This window comes from Salminus brasiliensis, chromosome 2 (genome assembly GCF_030463535.1).
Source record: "Salminus brasiliensis chromosome 2, fSalBra1.hap2, whole genome shotgun sequence".
Lineage (NCBI taxonomy): Eukaryota > Metazoa > Chordata > Actinopteri > Characiformes > Bryconidae > Salminus > Salminus brasiliensis.
Genome location: NC_132879.1, coordinates 59,104,110 through 59,122,435, shown reverse-complemented (window position 1 = coordinate 59,122,435; position 18,326 = coordinate 59,104,110). Strand labels below are relative to the sequence as shown.

Below are 18,326 nucleotides of genomic sequence, written 5' to 3'. Positions count from 1 at the left end.
ATTCCACATAGTTGTATGTGTTTACTGAGAGATGCAGGTAAAGTAACTATTGTTCAAAAGGAGATCAAATGCCCATAGATATGTTCAAACATGTGAAAAATGTTTTCATCAACTTTTTTACATGACTGTATGTTACAGGGCTGTAAAAAAACAACCCAAAACAGAATGATACTCACAGTGTACAATATATATGTACATATATTTTAACCCAAACAGTAATTTGAGCACATGTTAAAGTAGACTCATGCAAAATTCCTCAATTCACCGCCCAACACTGGTGGAAAGCAGGGAAAAAGCTTCATAATAACAGTCAATATTGTTTATGGATAAAACAACACAAAATGGCAGAAATACCAGAAAATACAATGGAAACATGTCTTCAAAATATATGAGGATGGGTGGAGCTACACATCATACTGCAGCCAGCCAGCACAGGCACTAAACAGGTGGAGGCTTCCCCTTTAAGACCTTACACTATCCATGTTTTTCTACAATCCATGTGGGTAGCATTCAGACTTCACCACTCCCATTGGTGTGTCCTCCAGAAACTGGACATAAAGTCTACATATACCGCATTATACACTGCTCAAAAAAATAAAGGGGACACTTAAACAACACAATATAACTCCAAGTAAATCAAACTTCTGTGAAATCAAACTGTCCACTTAGGAAGCAACACTGATTGACAATCAATTTCACATGCTGTTGTGCAAATAGAATAGACAACAGGTGGAAATTATTGGCAATTAGCAAGACACACTTAATAAAGGAGTGGTTCTCCAGGTGGGGACCACAGACCACTTCTCAGTACCTATGCTTTCTGGCTGATGGTTTGATCACTTTTGAATGTTAGTGGTGCTTTCACACTTATAGTAGCATGAGATGGACTCTACAACCCACACAAGTGGCTCAGGTAGTGGAGCTCATCCAGGATGGCACATCAATGCGCAGGCTGGAGGCGCTACCAGAAGACAGGCCAGTACACCAGGAGACGTGGCGGAGGCCGTAGGAGGGCAACAACCCAGCAGCAGGACTGCTACCTCCGCCTTTGTGCAAGGAGGAACAGGAGGATCACTGCCAGAGCCCTTAAAAATGACCTCCAGCAGGCCACAAATGTGCAAGTGTCTGCACAAACGGTTTAAAACCGACTCCATGAGGATGGTATGAGGGCCCGACGTCCACAGATATGGGGGGTTGGGGTTGTGCTCACAGCCAAACACCGTGCAGGACGCTTGGCATTTGCCAGAGAACACCAGGATTGGCAAATTCGCGACTGGCGCCCTGTGCTCTTCACAGATAAAAGCAGGTTCACACTGAGCACATGTGACAGACGTGACCAAGTCTGGAGACGCTGTGGAGAGCGATCTGCTGCCTGCAACATCCTTCAGCATGACCGGTTTGGCAGTGGGTCAGTAATGGTGTGGGGTAGCATTTCTTTGGAGGGCTGCACAGCCCTTGTCTGGCTCCATCCACCAACGTCACGTTGCACCACAGACTGTCCAGGAGTTTGCGGATGCTTTAGTCCAGGTCTGGGAGGAGATCCTCAACAGGAGCATGCCCAGGCGTTGTAGGCACGTGGAGGCCACACACACAATACTGAGCCTCATTTTGACTTGTTTTAAGGACATTACATCAAAGTTGGATATGCCTGTAGTGTGTTTTTCCAATTCAGGCCTCCATTGGTTAATAAATTTGATTTCCATTGATGATTTATGTGTGATTTTGTTGTCAGCACATTCAACTTTGTACAGAACAGAAGTATACAGAAGTATTCAATGAGAATATTTCATTCATTCAGATCTAGGATGTGTTATTTGAGTGCTCCCTTTATTTTTTGAGCGGTGTACGTTATTATTACGGCACTTAGCTGGTTACTCTTATTACAGAGGTTGTTAAAGTTCTGTAAGGAGTTTTGCCCAAGCACAGCAAAGTCACCCAGACCAGAAATCAAACCCCAGTGTCCCACATGGTGTGGTAGCTCACTGGCAGGTAGTGTTGTTCTCTGTTGTGCCACACCAACCATACAATTTCACAGAAAATATTCTGATATCCTAAACATGAATTTGGGCTTCATTTAACATGAAATACAACACATTTAGCAATGCTCAATAAAAAAAACAGAAATTCCAGTCCTACGACATGATTTAATCACAAACAGCAGATGACATGCCAAGTTGTGAAGTCCTGTGAAGTTCTCCAGGTAGATAATTCACAGATGCTGTTATCATAACTGGAGAAATGTGCTTTCTCCTGGAAAGGTTAAAATGTCTCCTCATCTTGACCCATTGCTGATTTGAGGGATCATCATTGTCATGATGGAGACCACATAAGGCCCTGATTAATCAATCAACAGGTTAGGCATAGACGGAACATTTACTCTGCAGGTAACCCTACATTAGTTTTTACTTCCCTCTTAATGCATTTGTGTTCTTTAAAATATGGACGTGGAAAACATTTCCCACAATCTAAGCAGTAATACGATTTCAGTCCTGTGTGAATGCGCTGGTGTTTTTGGAGACTCCTTTTTTGATTGAAACTCTTTCCACATTCTGATACGGTTTCTCTCCAGTGTGAATACGCTGGTGTGCTTTGAGGGTACCATTATGCCTAAAACTCATCCCACACTCTAAGCAGTGATACGGTTTCTCTCCAGTGTGAATGCGCTGGTGCGTTAGAAGATTGCTTTGTTGATTAAAACTCTTTCCACACTCTGAGCAGTGATATGGTTTCTCTCCAGTGTGAACGCGCTGGTGCGTTAGAAGATTGCTTTGTTGATTAAAACTCTTCCCACACTCTGAGCACTGATATGGTTTCTCTCCAGCATGAATGCGCTGGTGTTTTTGAAGGGTGCCACTGTCTCTAAAATTATTCCCACACTCTGAGCAGTAATAGGGTTTCTTTCCGGTGTGAATGCGATGGTGTATTTGGAGGTTATACTTTGTTATAAAACTCTGTCCGCACTCTGAACACTGATATGGTTTCTCTCCAGTGTGGACTCGCAGGTGTTGTTGAAGAACATTCTGCAGTCTAAAGCTCTTCCCACACTCTGAGCAGTGATACGGCTTCTCTCCGGTGTGAATGCGCTGGTGGGTTAGAAGATTGCATTGTTGATTAAAACCCTTTCCACACTCTGAGCAGTGATAGGGGTTCTCTCCAGTGTGAATGCACTGGTGTCTTTGGAGACTGCCTTTTCGATTAAAACTCTTCCCACACTCTAAGCAGTAATAGGGTTTCTCTCCAGTGTGAACGTGCTGGTGCCTTAGAAGATTGCTTTGTTGATTAAAACTCTTTCCACACTCTGAGCAGTGATATGGTTTCTCTCCAGTGTGAATACGCCGATGCATTTGGAGATGGCCTTGTTGATTAAAACTCTTCCCACACTCGTTGCACTGATATGGTTTCCCTCCAGTGTGAATGCGCTGGTGTTTTTGGAGGGTACCACTGTCTCTAAATATCTTCCCACAGTCTGAGCAGTGATACGGCTTCTCTCCTGTGTGAATGCGCTGGTGCGTTAGAAGATTGCTTTGTTGATTAAAACTCTTTCCACATTCTGAGCAGTGATACGGTTTCTCTCCAGTGTGAATGCGCTGATGCATTTGGAGACTGCCTTTTTGATTAAAACTCTTCCCACACTCATTGCACTGATATGGTTTTTCTCCAGTGTGAATGCGCTGGTGTTTTTTGAGAGCACCACTCTCTCTAAAACTCATCCCACACTCTGAGCACTGATATGGTTTCTCTCCAGTGTGAATGCGCTGATGCATTTGGAGATTGCTTTTGTGACTGAAACTCTTCCCACACTCTGTGCACTGATATAGTTTCTCTCCAGTGTGAACGCGCTGGTGCCTTAAAAGATTGCTTTGTTGATTAAAACTCTTTCCACACTCTGAGCAGTGATACGGTTTCTCTCCAGTGTGAATGCGCTGATGCATTTGGAGATTGCTTTTGTGACTGAAACTCTTCCCACACTCCGTGCACTGATATGTTTTCTCTCCAGTGTGAATGCGCTGGTGTTTTTTGAGAGCACCACTCTCTCTAAAACTCATGCCACACTCTGTGCACTTATATAGTTTCTCTTCAGTGTGAATGCGCTGATGCATTTGGAGATTGCTTTTGTGACTGAAACTCTTCCCACACTCTGTGCACTGATATAGTTTCTCTCCAGTGTGAACGCGCTGATGCCTTAAAAGATTGCTTTGTTGATTAAAACTCTTTCCACACTCTGAGCAGTGATATGGTTTCTCTCCAGTGTGAATGTGCTGATGCATTTGGAGATTGCTTTTGTGACTGAAACTCTTCCCACACTCTGTGCACTGATATAGTTTCTCTCCAGTGTGAACGCGCTGATGCCTTAAAAGATTGCTTTGTTGATTAAAACTCTTTCCACACTCTGTGCACTGATACGGTTTCTCTCCGGCATGGATGCGCTGGTGTATTTCATACCTATACATTGTTACAAAGCCCTGTCAACAGTCCGAGCACTGATATGGTTTCTCTCCAGTGTGAATGTGCTGGCGTTGTTTGAGATGATGGGGACCAGAAAAACCCTTCAAACACGCAATGCAGTAGCGTGTTCTCTCTCTCTCTCTCTCTCTTTTTTTTGTTTTTGTCAGCAAGATGTTATTTGAATTCTGGAACTTCTGACTTTAAGATCCTCACATTTGACCTCTTCTGATGTCAGCATTGTAAGAGATCCCTCTTGGTGATGCTTATTGTGGCATTTGTAAATGAATAGGGTCTCTGTGGGAAACTCGAAACTAGGAGCAATAGAAGATTTCAGGAGCTTGTTCTACTGTAAAACAGAAAAAAGAAAAATTCTATATTAAAAGGAAATAAATCATAAACACATAAAAATGACTCTAAAGGGAGATAAAGTAGCATGACCTGTCAGAATAACTATATTACAAAATAAAAGCACCTTTCTGTAATAGTGATGCCTATGCCCAATCTGAAACACAGAAGAACCCCATGTCCCCGACGACCCATGACACAGTCTGTGCATAGCACTGTTGATATTAAAGTAAATGCACCTACCATTGGTAGCTTATGACAGTTCAAACACAGTATCAGAATTTCTGTACGCTGCAGTTTAATGTTATGGACAACAAAGGCCAGAAACCACTAGGTCTACCTGACTGTAAGATTAACTAATCTCTAAATGATGACTGTTTCCTTTAACTGTTACCTTTTGTATTTTCAAGCACACTGTTCTAAAGATGTGATTTTTTGGAGTATTTAAAACAGACCTAAAAACAGCATAATTGGTCCAGATGCAGACTGCTGTCCAGAATGACAGGCACAAAACTTTCTTGAAATAAATCAAACACCTTCACTCCATGATTGTTATGGGTTAACAAGGACTGTCCCTTTAAAGCAGCATCATGCAAGATTTGGCATGTTCTGCTCCTGAGCTCTGGAGGATTTTAACAGCGCAAACCTCACGAAGGAGATGCCCAAATACAGACAACACATTGCGTGTCCAACACGAGAAGGCAACACACTGGACAAGTGCTACACCAGTATCAAAAATGCCTATCGCGCGGTCACGCGCGCAGCTGTCGGGCTCTCCGATCACAGCCACGTTCACCTCATTCCAACCTACCGGCAGAAACTCAAAACCAACAAACCCATCACCACAACAGTGAAGAGATGGACCAGTGGAGACATTGAGAAGCTGCAGGGCTGCTTCGAATCCACAAATTGGGCTGTGTTTGAGGAAGCGACAGACGGACTTGACGAATACACAGACACTGTGACGTCATACATCAGTTTCTGTGAAGACAGCTGTATCTCAACTAAATCACAGGAGAGATACAGTAACAACAACCCCTGGTTTACTACAGAACTCAAACAGCTTCGGAGGGAAAAGGAGGAAGCGTTCAGGAGTGGAGATAGAACTGTCTTTAAGGAGGCCAATAACAGACTGGAGAAAGGGATTAGAGCTGCGAAGAGCAAGTACTCAGAGCAGCTGAACAGACACATCACTGCTAACGACCCATCTTCAGCCTGGAAAGGCCTTCAGCTTCTCACTGGTCACAAGGTGAGAAAGACCCCCCTCCTCCTGAACGACCGACACCTCACCAACGACCTGAATGAGTTCTACTGCAGATATGAACTCACAAAAGACAATCAGACTGTCTCCCCCCCATCACCCCCCTCCACCTCCACCCCCACACTGGCCCTCTCACCTCTGCCTCCTGCTCATCTCTGCATCAACCTGCAGGATGTTCACAGGCTCTTCAGCAGACAGAAGGTGAGGAAAGCCCCCGGGCCTGACTCAGTCTCTCCATCCACCCTAAAACACTGCTGTGACCAATCAGCTCCAGTGTTTACAGACATTTTTAACAGATCACTGGAACTCTGCTCTGTTCCAGCCTGCTTCAAAACCTCCACCATCATTCCAGTTCCCAAGAAATCCACCATCACCGGACTGAATGACTACAGGCCTGTCGCCCTGACCCCTTGCAGTTTGCGTACTGAGCAAACAGGTCTGTCGACGATGTGGTCAACCTGACACTGCACTTTATCCTGCAACATCTCGACAGCCATGGAAACTATGCTAGGGTTTTGTTTGTGGACTTTAGCTCGGCTTTTACCACTGTTCTGCCGCAGCTTCTTCAGGCCAAACTCTCCCAGCTGTCAGTGCCAGACTCCATGTGTTTCATGGATTTCCTGACAGACAGGAGACAGCAGGTGCGGCTGGGGAAGCACACCTCAGACCTCCGGACACTCAGTACTGGAGTCCCTCAGAGTTGTGTTATTTCACCCCTTCTCTTCAGCCTCTACACTAATGACTGTGTCTCCAAAGATCCAGCTGTAAAGATCCTGAAATTTGCAGATGACTCCACTCTGGTGCAGCAACAACCACCTGCTACTAAACACAGAAAAGACTGTAGAGATGGTGGTGGACTTCCAACGCAATCCACCCACACTTCCGCCCCTCCACATCAACAACACTGCAGTATCCATGGTGGAGTCACTCAAGTTCCTGGGCACCTCCATCTCCAGAGACTTGAAATGGGAGAAAAACACCATCTCCATCATCAAGAAAGCTCAGCTAAGAATGTTCTTCTTGAGACAGCTCAAGAAATTCAACCTGCCACAGACCCTGATCCAGTTCTATACAGCGATCATCGAGTCCATTCTCACAGCCTCCATAACCATCTGGTTTGGTTCCTCCACCTCACAAGAAAGAGCCAAACTCCAGCGCATCATCAGGACAGCAGAGAGGATCATTTGATGTAACCTGCCATCACTTCAGCAGATCTACACCAGCAGGGTGAAGAAGCATGCTGGCAAAATTACATCTGACCCCTCACATCATGGACACCTCCTCTTCCAGACACTCCCCTCTGGTAGAAGACTGCGGTCCGTCAAAACCAGCACAACACGCCATGCTAACAGCTTCTTCCCCAGAGCTGTAGCGCTCCTCAACCACAGTGAACACCTCCCACTGTAAACCTCTAAACTTACAACTGAACTGTACCAAACCGGACTGAACAGCTATTTGCACTCTGCTATTTGCACTATGACTATTTGCACACCTGTACAGATGTTCTTTTCTGTAAATATTCAGGTCATCTGTAACTTTCTATATATAATATTTTTCAACTAAATCTGTTTCACAGCTTTCAGCTTCTTCAGCTCTTTATTACCTTTAGTACTTTTTTTTTTTTTTTATCCGCAATCCTATTTATTGTTTAGTGTAATTTTCCTTTAGTTTAATGCTGTAAATAATCTGTGTTCTGTGTTTTTGTTACTTGTCATACGTGTTGCTCTCACCAAGACAAATTCCTTGTATGTGTAACATACTTGGTGAAATAAAGAGATTCTGATTCTACAGTTTGGAAGTGTAATTTGCGCTTTAAGACGTCACTAAAGGATTTGCTATTCATATGTATTTCTAGGTGAGCGGAGAGATACAGAAGAAACATCTAAAGTGAAAGAAGCATATGGACTTTATAATATTACAGGATTGTACACAAATATGACTTGTGTTACACCTCATTATGCACTCCTGGCATGTGTTGTCCTGCCCACTTCACGAAATATTGATAGTGCCGTTTCAGATGTGTTGAGCCCAAAGTATTAACAATCAGATCAGAGAATTACTGGAGAATGCTGTTATTTTCAGGTAAAACTGCAACAAAATGCTGGGTTAAATTATATAAATAGAAGGACCATTTCAGACTCCCTGTTGTTGAAGATGCTTTGGAAAAGTTCTTTTTTTTTGCATTAAACAGCTCTTCCAGTTTCAAACCTATACATGCTAACCTGGTAACAGCATGCTAACCTGGTAAACGACCTCATAAAGGCAGTAGTTCATCTCTTTGAACCAAAGAATAAAAAGATGGGAAGGTGGTTGGAACTAATCATGTAGCAACTTCACCTGACTGCAATTACAGCAGTCAGGTGGTTCTGTCAGAATACTTTATTTAAGTCTCAGCATGTTAAATAATGTATGTTAAATAATGTCAGGGCCACTGTCAAAGAAGATGTTTACTGTAAAGAGCTCAGCTTGTTTGAGTAATGATCAGCTGCCATTACTGGATCACAGACAGGAGGGTTCTCCAGACCTGTTGTACACATTGGAAATAAACTGCTCCCACAACTTTTCATGGTCTAATGTACATTATGACAACAAGTCTGGCTAATGTGTTCTACTCACAGATGTTAATGAGGATACTGATATATCGTATTATATTAAAACATGTAATAGATGCTTTAAAGTAATGGCTTCACCTTCTAGGCAGCTTTTAAACAGGGAGCAAGGTCACCTGAAGACAAACTAAAGCTCATCCATTATACTGGTTTACTTTTAGTAACTCAGACAAAATGTTTAAACAAACTGCAGGAGTCTATAACCTAAGGCACAAGAAGCTTACCATTTCTTAATTTAGCAATTAAGCACTGCTCACAACAAAAGGATTTTATTTTTATTAATCATGTTTCTCTGTTTAAACAGTAACAGTCTGTTTTCTGTGTCCCTAAAGAAACTGCTGGTTTGCTGGTTACTGGTTGGGATTGTCTTGGTTGCATTTGATTTTGGTCATGCAGGTCATGCTTGGTCAGATTGATCATGCTTGTAGACCAGCTAAGCCACCAAACTCAAACAAAAGCAGTTCAGAAGCTGAACCAACACAATACAATCAACTTGAACTACAAACTAATCTCAACTAGAAAATCTGAAGCAGGAAAACTCCCCAACAATCACAGACTAACTAACATTAGCCTCCTCAGCTCAGTATGGGTGACAGTTTCTTCTGTTTTAGCTCCATATACCACCTCTTTTACATCTTACTGTTGGGAAAGAGAGCATTTCTCCACCAGTAAACTGTAAACAGAGTGTAAACAGAGTGTAAACAGAGTGTAAACAGAGTGTAAACAGAGTGTAAAAGTGTAGAAGAGCTGTTTACCTTCAGCAGAGCAGCTCCTGTTCCTCTAGAAGAACACTGCGGACCAGGATCTTCTTCTACTCCGCTTCACTGTCTTTGAAGAACCACAGTTGTAGAACTAGCGCCCCCACCTGGACTTCAGGAGGAAGCACACTACAGCCATGTGACCACAGTGGCTCGGTAAATCGGGGTATTCTGGTAAACCCCGACTGAGGCTAGAAGTTGAAGCAGCACAATAACACTACTGCTACTACTGAACAATAACATGATAATAAATAAAGCAAAAATAAACCAGAACCAAAATGCTGTAGTTCATCAACATGCCGTCCGCACTGTGCAGACAATTTGGTGATGGAGGGGTACATCACGGATAGTCCTTAAGGAGGATACAGGGATATTGTGTAGAGCTTTGTGGTGCTGTGCAAAAGGACAACAGCAGCACATTTTAGTTTTAATATTTCAGCATTGTCCCTTTACTATTACAATATTTTATATATATATATATATATATATATATATATATATATATATATATATATATATATATATATATAATTGGCATACTTAAACACTAAGCTTTCATACTATTGTTTAAATATTTGGGAATTACACCTTATTAAACTTTGATATTTAAAAACTATGTATTTAAAAATGAGAAAGAAACATGAATGTCCCACTTTACATCTACACAAACATTTTATGTTGACACATTTTAAGTAGTAACAAATGTGCGTGTGTGTGTGTGTGTGTGTGTGTGACTGTGTGTGTGTGGTGGGTTCTAAGCTTTCTAAAAGAAAAGTATTTTTAGAAATTATATTCCATGTAGTTGTATGTGTTTACTGAGAGATGCAGGTAATGTAACTATTGTTTAAATGGAGATCAAATGCCCATAGGTATGTTCAAACATGAAAAACATTTCCATGAGCTAACTTTTTTACATGACTGTATATAAAAGGGCTGTAAAACAAGAAACAATTATTCAAAGTGAACAATATATATTTACATATTTTTTAACACAAATGGGTAATGTGAGCAAAAGTAGGTTCATGCAAAATTCATCAATTCACCACCCAACAGCAAGCAAGAAAAAGTTTCATAATAACAGTCAATATTGTCTATGGATTAAAGACTCATTCCCTAGTCTATTTCTTGTGAGAGAAGAAAAACAGACACACATCTACTTCCTGGTTTAAAACACAACAAAATGGAGGTAAAAAAATAAAATAGAAACATATGTCTTAAAAAATATATGTGTCTTCAGTCTGCGTTTGAAGACAGCGAGCGACTCGGCCGTTCGGACACCCAGGGGCAGCTCGTTCCACCACTTTGGTGCCAGGACAGAAAAAAGCCTGGACGCTTGTCTTCCGCGGATTTTGAGGGATGGCGGGTCGAGCCGAGCCGTACTTGTAGCTCGAAGGGCTCTTGGTGCGGATCGGCTTTTGACCATTGCCATCAGATACGGAGGGGCTGGTCCGTTCTTGGCTTTGTAGGCCAGCGTCAGGGTTTTAAATCTGATGCGGGCAGCTACAGGAAGCCAGTGGAGAGAACGCAGCAGTGGAGTGATATGGCTACATTTTGGGAAATTGAAGACGACCCGTGCCGCTGCATTCTGGATGAGTTGCAGGGGCCTGATGGTGCGCAGAGGGAGACCAGCCAGAAGAGAGTTGCAGTAGTCAAGTCTGGAAGTGACGAGAGACTGAACAAGCACCTGGGTGGCCTCTCTAGAGAGGAAGGGTCGAATTCTCCAGATGTTGTACAGAAGAAATCTGCAGGACCGAGTTACGTTTGCAACATGACTTGAGAACGATAACTGATCATCCATCACTACACCAAGGCTTCGGGCTTCAGTAGAAGGAGTGACCAGTGAGTTCTCAAAGGTGATGGCAAGATCGTTTCTTGGTCCAGCAGTTCCCGGGATGTACAGCAGCTCCGTCTTGCTGGGGTTGAGTTTGAGGTAGTGAGCAGTCATCCAAGAAGAAGAACATCAAATACAACACACTGAGCAATGCTCAATAAAAAAAAAATCAGAAATTCCAATCCTATGACATGATTTAATCACAAACAGCAGATGACATGCTTTTTTTTTACAAAGCTCTGTCCGCAGTCCGAGCACTGATATGGGTTTTCTCCTGTGTGAATGCGCTGGTGTTTTTGGAGACTGCCTTTCTGATTAAAACTCTTCCCACATCCTGAGCAGTGAAACGGTTTCTCTCCAGTGTGAATACACTGGTGTGCTTTAAAGGGTACCACTCTCTCTAAAACTCATCCCACACTCGGAGCAGTGAAACAGGTTTTCTCCTGCGTAAATAACTAGAATCCAGAATAACTAGATTACAAAATGAAAACACATTTCCATGATGTTGATGCCTGTGCCTAATGTGAATCACAGAACAACAATCCGGTAAGAACAACCCCTGTCCCCGATGACCCCATGACACAGTCTGTGCATAGCACTGTTGATATTAAAAGTAAATGCACCTACCATTGGTAGCTTATGGAAGTTCAAACACAGTATCAGAATTTCTGCATGCTGCAGTTTAATGTTATGGACAACAAAGGCCAGAAACCACTAGGTCTACCAGACTGTAAGATTAACTAATCTCTAAATGATGACTGTTTCTTTAGCTGTATTTTCAAGCACAATGTTCTAAAGATGTTTTATTTTTTTAAAGTATTTAAAACAGACCTAAAGACAGCATACTTGGCCCAGATGCAGAGACTGCTGTCCAGAATGACAGGCGCAAAACTTCAAACACCTTCACTCCACGATTGTTCTGGCTTTACAAGTACTGTCTTTTTAAATTACCAGCATGCACGATTTGGCATGTTCTGCTCCTGAGTTCTCCCTTCAGTTGGTTCTGTCAGAATACTTTATATAAATCTCATTATGTTAGACAAAGTATGTTAAATAATGTCAGGACCACTGTCAAAGAAGATGTTTACCGTAAAGAGCTCAGCTTGTTTGAGTAATAAGCAGTTGCCATTACTGGATCACAGAGAGGTGGTTTCTCCAGACTTGTTGTACACATTAGAAATAAACTGCTCCCACAACTTTTTATGGTCTAATGTACATTGTGAAAACAAGTCTAGCTAATGTGTTCTACTCACAGATGTTATTAAGGATGCTGATATTTTGAGTTATATTAAACCATGTAATAGATGCTTTAAAGTAACGGCTTCACCTTCTAGGCAGCTTTTAAACAGAGAGCAAGGTCACCTGTAGATAAACTAAAGCTCATCCATTATACTGTTTTACTTTTAGTCACTTTGTTAATCATGTTTCTCTGTTTGACCAATAACGGTCTGTTTTCTGTGTCATTCACATTTAAGGCATTTAGCAGACGCTCTTATCCAGAGCGACTTACCAAAGTGCTTTGCTATTTACCCACGAAAAACCTTATCTAGTTAGAATAGACAAATAGTTAAAAAAATACCTAAGCTTTAGACATTACTAAGCTCAAGTCAATAAGGTGACCATAGTACTCTGCTATTTGTCCAAGTATTCTCGGAAGAGGAGGGTCTTCAATCTGCGTTTGAAAACAGCGAGCGACTCTGCCGTTCGGACACCCAGGGGAAGCTCGTTCCACCACTTCGGTGCCAGTGTCCCTAAAGAAACTGCTGGTTTGCTGGTAACTGGTTGGGATGGTCTTGATTGCATTTGATTTTGGATCATGCTTGTAGACCAGCTAAGCCACCAAACTCAAACAAAAGCAGTTCAGAAGCTGAACCAACACAATACAATCAACTTGAACTACAAACTAATCTCAACTAGAAAATCTGAAGCAGGAAAACTCCCCAACAATCACAGACTAACTAACATTAGCCTCCTCAGCTCAGTATGGGTGACAGTTTCTTCTGTTTTAGCTCCATATACCACCTTTTACATCTTACTGTTGGGAAAGAGAGCATTTCTCCACCAGTAAACTGTAAACAGAGTGTAAACAGAGTGTAAACAGAGTGTAAAAGTGTAGAAGAGCTGTTTACCTTCAGCAGAGCAGCTCCTGTTCCTCTAGAAGAACACTGCGGACCAGGATCATCTTCAACTCCGCTTCACTGTCTTTGAAGAACCACAGTTGTAGAACTAGCGCCCCCACCTGGACTTCAGGAGGAAGCACACTACAGCCATGTGACCACAGTGGCTCGGTAGGTCGGAGTATTCTGGTAAACCCCGACTAAGGCTAAAAGTTAAAACAGCACAATAACACTACTGCTACTACCAAACAATAACATAATAATAAATAAAGTAAAAAATTAACCAAAACATAAATGAAATACGAAAAATAAAAGCCATCCATTATAAACTCCCATAATCTTTATTGTGTATTGTTTGATCATTTACAGCCTGCGGTTTGCACTGAGCACTCTCCCCTTTCTCTCTTCTTTCCACTTCCCTTTCCCCCTGTACACCACTGGTGTCCAGTATGGGTCATATCTCTACCACTTTCAGATATTTTCTGACAATTTGCTCATGGTATACAGCTTTCTGGTGTTGTGCAAGAGGACATTTTAGGTTTAATATTTGATTGTTGTCCCCTCACTATTACAGTCTTGTAGATTTAATGTTTTTTCTTGGCATACTCAAACAGCAAGTGTTCACACCACTGTTTAAACATTTGGTAATTAGACCTACTGAAAATTTCTATGTATTTAAAAATGAGAAAGAAATGAGCATTTTCGCATTTTCACTTTACGTCCACAAAAAACATAACATTTATATGTGAGTTTATGTGTTGGGGGGGGTTTGGTAATGAACAGCAGATGAACTTAGAGCGAGATTAGAAGTAATTTCTTACTGTGTGTTCAAAATTTTATTCACATTTGCATCAAATTACAATACCACAGCTTAGCTCCGTTGGCCATTGAGACTTTGTACAGAGTCTGTCAATTCGACCAACAGTAAATGACATGACTTTCAAAATGTCTACCTTAAACACTCATAAGAAATTAGGAATAATAGTAAGTAGTCATCTGCCTGACAGCCCATCCAGAACACAGGTACTAGAAACTGACAATCACTTCATTCCTAGGTGTAACCCCGCCTTCTTACGATACAACAGGATAAGGGTTTAAGAAACGTGGGGTGAAAAAATGACCAATATTAGCACAGGGAAAACCATTGAAATTAGACACTGGACATGTAAAGACTGTTTAGTGGAAAACAGTAGGACGAAAACACGTCTTCGAAATATTTGAGGATGGGTGGATCTAAACACCATACTGCAGCCAGACAGTGCAGGCACTAAACAAGTGGAGGCTTTACTTTTAAAACATTACACTGTCCATATTTTTCTACAATCATTGTGGGTAGCATTCAGACCTCACCACTCCCAGTGGGGTGTCCTCCTGAAACCAGACATTAAGTCCATATATACCATATTATACATGACGTCACTAAAATATTCTGACCATGGATTTGGGCTTCATATAACATTAATTACAACATATTTAGCATTACTCACTATAATTCAGAATTTCCAGTCATACAACATTTAATTTAATCACAAACAACAGATGACATGCCACGATTATATGAAAGTTGTCCAGATTCACAGATGCTGTTTTCATAACTGGAGGAGTTGGGAATTGTGCTTTCTCCTGGAAAGGTTAAAATGTTTCCTCATCTTGATCTATGGTTTCTCTCTGGTGTGAATGCACTGGTGTTTCTTGAGATTACCTTTATGATTAAAACTCTTCCCACACTCTGAGCACGGGTAGGGTTTTTCTCCGGTGTGAATACGCTGGTGTATTTGGAGACTATACTTTGTTATAAAACTCTGTCCACACTTCGAGCACTGATAAGGTTTCTCTCCAGTGTGAATTCGCTGGTGTCTTTGGAGATCACCCAAGTGATTAAAACTCTTCCTACACTCTGAGCACAGGTAGGGTTTTTCTCCAGTGTGAATACGCTGGTGTATTTGGAGACTATACTTTGTTATAAAACTCTGTCCACAGTCCAAGCATTGATATGGTTTCTCTCCAGTGTGAATGCGCTGGTGTTTTTTAAGGGTACCACTCTCTCTAAAACTCTGTCCACACACTGAGCAGTGATACGGTTTCTCTCCAGTGTGAATGCGCTGGTGTGTTTGCAGATGAGTCTGTTCTCTAAAACTCTTTCCACACTCTGAGCACCAATACGTTTTTTCTCCAGTGTGAATACGCTGGTGTTTTTGGAGTAAACTCTGTACTCTAAAGCTCTTCCCACAGTCTGAGCAGTGATATGGTTTCTCTCCTGTGTGAATGTGCTGGTGTCTTTTAAGATGGCTCTGAACAATAAAACTCCTCCCACACACTAAGCAGTGATAGGGCTTTTCTCCAGTGTGAATACGCTGGTGTAGTTGGAGGCTATAGTTTGTTATAAAACTCTGTCCACACTCCGAGCACTGATATGGTTTCTCTCCTGTGTGAACACGATGGTGTATTTGGAGGCTATACTTTGTTATAAAACTCTGTCCACACTCTGAACACTGGTATGGTTTCTCTCCTGTGTGAACTCGCAGGTGTGTCTTAAGATTACTCTGTTGAATAAAACTTTTCCCACAGTATGAGCAGTGATACGGTTTCTCTCCTGTGTGAATGCGCTGGTGTTTTTTCAGAGTACCACTATCTCTAAAACTCTGTCCACACTCTGAACAGTGATACGGTTTCTCTCCAGTGTGAATGCGCTGGTGTTTTTGGAGAATACTCTGCACTCTAAAGCTCTTCCCACAGTCGGAGCACAGATACGGTTTCTCTCCGGTGTGAATGCGCTGGTGTTTCTGGAGATTACCCTTACGATTAAAACTCAGCCCACACTCTGAACACTGATACGGTTTCTCTCCAGTGTGAATGCGCTGGTGTTTTTGGAGAACACTCTGCAGTCTAAAGCTCTTCCCACAGTCTGAACAGTGATGTGGTTTCTCTCCGGTGTGAATACGCTGGTGTTGTTTGAGATGATGCGGCCCAGGAAAAGCCTTCCCACACTCTGAGCAGTAGTGTGTTCTCTTATTTTTTGTTTTTTGTCTGCATGATGTTGTTTGAGTACTGGAACCTTCTACTACAAGTTCCTCACATTTTACCTCTTCTGATTTAAGCATTGTGAGATATCCCTGTTTGTAAGTAAATTTGATCTCTGTGGGAAACTGGAAACGAAAGAGAAGACTTGAGGAGGTCCTTCCGTTCTAAAAGGGAACAAAAAGATATACAATACAATACAATATTAAAAGTAAAAAAAAACATATATAAAAAAGGGATACAAAGTTGTGTGTATTGTCTGATTAACTAAAGTATGCTGTTATTTTCAGGTGAAAATGCTACATTCTGCTGTTTTAAGTAACAATCAATGGAAGGACAATACCTGACTCCTGGTTGTTGTTCTTTGTTACCCTAGGATTGCCTCTAAGGGATGTTTAAAAAGAAGTTGCCTGGCAATTCAAGATGCCATGCACAAACCTTTTCACTTTAAACAGCACTTCAAGACTGTTTAGTCAACAAGCTAACCTGGCATACGACCTGACAAAGGCAGAAGTATACCTCTTTGAACCAAAGATCAAAAAGATGGGAATGTGGTTAGAACTAATCATGTAGCAACTTCACCTAAATACAATTACAACTCCTGGTTCTGTCAGAATACTTTATTTAAATCTCATCATGTTAGACAAAGTATGTTAAATAATGTCAGGGCCACTGTCAATGAAGATGTTTACCGTAAAGAGCTCAGCTTGTTTGAGTAATAAGCAGCTGCCATTACTGGATCACAGACAGGAGGGTTCTCCAGACCTGTTGTACACATTGGAAATAAACTGCTCCCACAACTTTTCATGGTCTAATGTACATTATGACAACAAGTCTGGGAAATGTGTTCTACTCACAGATGTTAATGAGGATAATGATATATCGCATTATATTAAAACATGTAATAGATGCTTTAAAGTAACGGCTTCACCTTCTAGGCAGCTTTTAAACAGGGAGCAAGGTCACCTGAAGACAAACTAAAGCTCATCCATTATACTGGTTTACTTTTAGTAACTCAGACAAAATGTTTAAACAAACTGCAGGAGTCTATAACCTAAGGCACAAGAAGCTTACCATTTCTTAATTTAGCAATTAAGCACTGCTCACAACAAAAGGATTTTATTTTTATTAATCATGTTTCTCTGTTTAAACAATAACAGTCTGTTTTCTGTGTCCCTAAAGAAACTGCTGGTTTGCTGGTTACTGGTTGGGATTGTCTTGGTTGCATTTGATTTTGGTCATGCAGGTCATGCTTGGTCAGATTGATCATGCTTGTAGACCAGCTAAGCCACCAAACTCAAACAAAAGCAGTTCAGAAGCTGAACCAACACAATACAATCAACTTGAACTACAAACTAATCTCAACTAGAAAATCTGAAGCAGGAAAACTCCCCAACAATCACAGACTAACTAACATTAGCCTCCTCAGCTCAGTATGGGTGACAGTTTCTTCTGTTTTAGCTCCATATACCACCTCTTTTACATCTTACTGTTGGGAAAGAGAGCATTTCTCCACCAGTAAACTGTAAACACAGTGTAAACAGAGTGTAAACAGAGTGTAAACACAGTGTAAACAGAGTGTAAACAGTGTAGAAGAGCTGTTTACCTTCAGCAGAGCAGCTCCTGTTCCTCTAGAAGAACACTGCGGACCAGGATCTTCTTCTACTCCGCTTCACTGTCTTTGAAGAACCACAGTTGTAGAACTAGCGCCCCCACCTGGACTTCAGGAGGACGCCATGTGACCACTGCGGCTCAGTAGGTCAGGGTATTCTGGTAAACCCCGACTGAGGCTAGAAGTTGAAGCAACACAATAACACTACTGCTACTACCAAACAATAACATAATAATAAATGAAGTAAAAATGAACCAAAACATAAATAAAATAAAAAATTAAAAGCCATCCATTATAAGTCCCCACAATCTGACCAATATCCCCCCTGT

General features: G+C 41.6%; 1 protein-coding gene across 1 annotated transcript; it reads right to left on the bottom strand.

Annotated features, from left to right (window-relative positions):
* Positions 1-189: 189 nt before the first annotated feature.
* On the bottom strand, positions 190-17,980 carry LOC140549584 (uncharacterized). Its single transcript, XM_072673335.1, is given in 4 exon segments — positions 190-2,552; positions 2,555-4,350; positions 11,391-11,403; positions 15,574-17,980. Coding segments are annotated over 4 exon segments (2,883 nt in total). The 5' UTR covers positions 16,469-17,980; the 3' UTR covers positions 190-2,373.
* Positions 17,981-18,326: the final 346 nt, after the last annotated feature.